Source organism: Solanum stenotomum, chromosome 1 (assembly GCF_019186545.1).
Source record: "Solanum stenotomum isolate F172 chromosome 1, ASM1918654v1, whole genome shotgun sequence".
In the NCBI taxonomy this organism is placed as follows: domain Eukaryota; kingdom Viridiplantae; phylum Streptophyta; class Magnoliopsida; order Solanales; family Solanaceae; genus Solanum; species Solanum stenotomum.
In genome coordinates this window covers 1,524,517-1,529,982 of record NC_064282.1, presented here as the reverse complement: position 1 = coordinate 1,529,982, position 5,466 = coordinate 1,524,517, and the positions used below count along the sequence as shown (strand labels likewise).

The following is a 5,466-nucleotide window of genomic DNA, read 5'->3' as shown; positions in this document are numbered from 1 at the left end:
TCGAATGTTTTATCATTCTTAACTTTTTTGTTTTTATTTTATATTGAGAGATAAGGACCTTTTATCTGCCAACTGAAGTACGTACTACAAATTTAAAAATAGTAATTGTAATAATTATTAATTAGCCTTAGCTATTCGGACCCAATCAATAAATTAAGTACGGTAAGGAAGAAAAGAAAATAGAAGAAATGAATGATGAAGAAGAAAGAGGGTCATGCATGCATTCATCGATCAAAGATAGATTTAAGATTTAGACTTCAACAACAATCACATTATACTTTTTAGATGTATATGAATTTCGCTTTTAATATTTGTTGAAATTTCATGATTATATTATATTAACATATGTGTCCGTGTATAAAAATATTGAGTCCAGTTGAATTTATAAGTTCTCGTTTGCCAATGGTATTGATGATGTTAGGGAAGATATTTTTGAGAGGAAGATGGGAATTCTGTGATGAATATGAGAAGCAACATAAAATAAATACTGGTCAGTAGAAAAATTAAATCAATAGTTGTTGAAGCGCAAAAAAGGATATAATTCATTCCTACTATATTTAATTTTTGTGGGCACAAAAAGAAGGCAATTTAATTAATTTGCAGTTGTATTTAACTATTTTATGCTAGGAAAAGGAGTTGCTACTGTCAGAAAACTTTTGTGGTTGAAATAAAAAGAGAAAATGACCCAAAGAGAGAATTTAAAGATATATAGGACCAACTTGGTAGGCGCTAGCTAGCTCATTATTATTAATATTATTGTTATTGTTATTATTATTATTATTATTATTATTGTGTTGGTCCCCAAGGGTCATAAATAAGCTATATATGAGATAGCTAACTCATATTTTATGTAGGGTTTATTATATCGTTAAGAATCCACATATATTATTCAATGCATGCATGCCGTGATAGACGTTACGTATTTGCATGATAAGTTCTATTTGTGTGAAATTGTAGTTGTCATTGGAACATTGATTAAATTCGGAACGCGCACATCTTTGAGAGTCTAAAGGACTCAAATTTGAGACCTCTTGATTAAGAGTGGAGCAGTCTCACCATTATAACACAACTCACATTGGTAGAGAAATTATTTGCATGATAATATATATTGTAGAGGTGGAAAATTAAATGAGTCAATTTTTTTTGGTAACTTGTCCAATCCATCAAGTTTAATGAGTTGGGTCATGACCCGTAGTGACCCATCAAATTATTGAGTTAAATTGAAGTGTGTTAAACAGGGTAAGTGTGTAACCCCCGTGAGTTAAAATATTGCAGCCAAAATACTAATATGTAAAATCAAATTTAAAATTGGTAAATTAAGTAAATTTTGAAGAACTTAATTAAGCTAATAACTTTTATAAATATCTTTTCATCTTTTTCAGAATAAGAAAAATAGAAAAGAAAGAGAAGAAGGTTGGGTCGTATTGAATGAGTTAATTAAGTTTATGAGTTATTATTTGACCAAAACAAATTTTGATCAATTCGCTTAAACCCTACCAAACAACTCATTTGATATCTCTAATTTATTCATTCACGACACAAAAACAATTCGATTAATTAATTAATTTGTATGATGTTTGGAATTAAATTATAATATTTGAAATTATTATAATAATAATAGAGATATATTGAAAGTCGTAATGACAACGGTTGAAGTTGTTGAAAATATCGATCTAATCCGTTGTTGGTTTAATTTTGTCTCTACATAAAAGCTAAGGAGTAATTAATTTGGATATTGTAAACTGTTAGATCCTTGACGATATTATTGAAATAAAATATTTAGAATTTATTAAATTTAATTTTGAGAAAATCTTCTCAAATCCAAAAAGATAAAATGTACTACTATAATATGTGAAGAGTTTGTGTTTTATGCCTGATGATATAAAAAGTATAATATTTACGTAATCAGATCACACAGATAAAAGATATAATATTTACGTAATAAGATCATATTCATCGCGGTAGTTGTTCGTTTTACTCCAGCTCGAACATCTTTTTAGAATTCGCTTCAAAATTGCAGATTGTGGTAGTTTGTTCGATTTTCTAATGGCCATTTTTGTATGTTTTGACTTTTGACTTTTGTTTACGAAATTTAAAGAGAGTTTAGAGATTTAATTTGCTTTGAGAGAAAGAGAAAATAATATGTGGTATTTGGACAGAGAAGCAATTTATGGAGGAAGACTTCAATATTTTTTAATCTCTATTTTGTAATATACTATGATTATTTTTTTTGTCATGCCACACAGAGGAAATGAGAAATTTTCAAGGGATTAGAATCTATAAGATGTTACACTTACACAATTAATTAAAACACTCTTCTTGTATGATGTGTATAATTCTAGTGTAATTTGTTTGATCAAATAAGTTAACAATTAAGTATTTTTGGTCAAGACTTAAGGAGTCGTTCAATATGCGGATAAAATAATCTCAAGTAATTTGATCGGATAAGGTGAAATATTCAATGATTAAGTATTATCTTATCTAACGTAGCAAACGATCTCTGAGAGCACTGATCCTAGGTGAATAAGTAGTTGAAAGATTAACTAAGCAAATTCATTAGGTCGTATTTTTCTATGCTGGCCAAATAATTGTGCGACTACAACTATATAAACACATTAATTAATTTCTGAAAAAAGCCAACGTATTTGTAAAAGAAACAAACAAGATTATAGGTGCTAACAACTTGATACTTTGATTGTTAATATTTTAATTAACCTATGTGTTATAATGTTATTTTTGCAGAACAGGAAGTACAGAAAAAAATTAGATGTTTACGAAGAGACAAAAAAATTCAAATAATTTTTTTAGCAAGTAAACTCGGACGCACTACTATCGATATATAATATGAATTCATCAAGAATATAATACGATGCCAAGTATATAATAATAATTATTTATTTTTTCCTTCAACAAAGTACCTACTTGTTTACACTTGGAATATTAAGAAGAGTTCACTGTACGGAATCAAATATTAGTAATTAGTAATCACATTATCACAATGCATACGATAAACCGATGACTAAGAAGTATTTGTCCTTATTTTGATTTTTTTTAAAAATGTTAGTGTGATGGCTAGAGATACTTGTATTAAAGATTAATTAAAGAGTTTGCCTTTGAATATTTTAATCCCCGTTCGCCGCTCCCAACATTTTTAAAATCACAATCAGACACTCAACTTAATTATTTTAGACCTAATCAAAGTCCCTGATAATTTATTTAAGACTCGATCTCTTTTTTGCCCCATATTAAAAAAAAAATTCACTAGATTTAACATATGAAAAAAGGCAGAAAAAGTTTGAACATTCACTAAATATACGTAATAAATAAATAAATTTAACTATATATAGATGTGGAATTTTTTACTATAAAGAGTTCAGATGAATACTTTCAATTCTACCTATCTCTGGCCCTATTCGTATGGCCAATAATGTAGGAACAACTATAGTACTCTTTTCATTCTTAAATACTTATATTTTTGGCATAATATATAAATATAACCCTTAACTTGACTTTAGCAAATAACTATGCACTCCAGTTTTGAGAGTGTACAAGTAGACATTTAAATTTGTATAAAATTAAACGAGTAGACACATGTGTCCTACATGGCATAATACACACAGGACACCATGTAGGACACAAAATTGTCATATAGGGTGCCATGTAGGACGAATGTGGTTATTTGTTCAATTTTATACAAATTTAAGTGCCTACTTGTGCACATCCAAAATTAAAGGTCATAGTTATCAGTTGATGTCAAGTTAAATGTCATATTTACGTATTGTGCCTATATATATTTTTATAGCAAGGACAACAAGAATATAGGAATGAGGAAAGTATGTACTGGACTTTTTTTTTTGTTAACTTTTACTTTACTAGTATTTTAAAAATAATTTTTCACTTTTATTAGTCATATTTAATAATTAGAAAAAATATAATTTTTTTTCTTATTTTATCTTTTTAATTTATTTTTAAAATAAAATAACAAATAGGGGGAGGATTACAGTGTGGGAATCAAACTCTCATCAACAAGGTGGAACCAGCGATTTCATGATTTAAACATTTTGGGTGCACCAATATTATCTAGCTAAAGATGAGCTCTAAGATAAACTTAAATTAAAAATAGTATAAAAACACTCTAGCTAGATTCAAACTTAGGTCTCACGGGTGGATTTTCTAGCTTGTACCAGCAGCGCAATGACACTTCTATGTTTTTCATGAGTGCACTGTTAATTATATCTTAATTTCTGCCAGTTTCTCTAAATAGATATACATATTTTTTCTTTTCGTAGTTACCGGTTGTACATGGGTGGGTCCGCCTATGCTACTAAGATTCCCCATTTTATCTTCAACATAAATAGTTATTCTCCAAATTACTTTTCAAGACCTAAAATTAATTCATACAAATATTATGATAAGACGTTATATTCATCATTATTTATTTAAGGATATGCAAACTTCAAAATGAAGGAATAAAATTGATCGGAGGAAGTGAAGTATACGGTTAAAACATACTCTTACAGAGAATTATTATCTTGCACAGTATTCTTGTGTACTCTGCACTCTCTATACCTTTTAATAACACATGTCACCTAGCTAGTTATAATTATAGGAATTACATTGGTATTTTCCGTCTATTATTAATTTTATTCCCTTCATTCCGATTTTACTAGATTAGAATCATTCTCAACTATCTCAATTTGAATTTTTCCTAAACAAATGAAGAAGCACTTAATAAAAATACAAATAGAATGAGAGAAATTTGTAAGGAAAATGACAAATCAATTAGATTGAGAGACATTCAATTCACTTCTCTCACAGGGTGCTAAAAAACACCTCTGCAAGGAAAACTTCACAAGATTTGTTTACAAATCTGATTCTGACCCATAAAAAACACTACTAATAATAATATCATGTAGTTCCTAGGTCAGTGTTAGCGGAAAATAAATTACAAAAAAAAGAGTGAAAAATTTAGTGGATGTTAGAAAAAAGAGAAGCAAAAAAAACACCAAATTTGCTTCATCTTGAGCTAGCCCATCCTTGTTTCACTCCACGCCTAATATTCACTCGCACATAACGGGAATTTAGTGCACCAAAATTTTACCGGAGCATTGAAGTTAGTGACCGGAACACAACTTCTTCGCATGGAATTGTAATTCCCATGTCATGATCGAACCCAAATTCTTCTTCGGATTGTCGAAGGAGGCATTGAAACTCGGGATGAGTCAAAAAAGAAATAGGTATGATGTATCGAGTTCTATTTTCTCCAACGTAAACTGCAAAATGACCTTTGGGCACGTCAATTGGAAGGTGGTCTTCATCGTTATAGCTGTTTTTCTTACCCAAACTTGAACATCTTTTTAGAATTTGCTTCAAAATTGCTGCTTGTGGCATCTTGTTTGATTTTCTAATAGCCATATTTAATTATTTTCTTGAAGAAATTTAAAGAAGTTCAGGTAGAAGAAGGAG

At 29.2% G+C, this 5,466-nt stretch overlaps 1 protein-coding gene across 1 annotated transcript; it reads right to left on the bottom strand.

Moving 5' to 3' along the window:
• Positions 1 to 4,768: 4,768 nt before the first annotated feature.
• LOC125851442 (auxin-responsive protein SAUR50-like) lies at positions 4,769 to 5,466 on the bottom strand. The gene has a single exon (XM_049531238.1). The coding sequence runs from the start codon at positions 5,413 to 5,415 to the stop codon at positions 5,098 to 5,100; it is 318 nt and encodes a 105-aa protein (XP_049387195.1). The 5' UTR covers positions 5,416 to 5,466; the 3' UTR covers positions 4,769 to 5,097.

Excerpts from the sequence above, each read along its gene's own strand:
- LOC125851442 (XM_049531238.1), bottom strand. The coding sequence starts at position 5,415 with ATGGCTATTAGAAAATCAAACAAGATGCCACAAGCAGCAATTTTGAAG.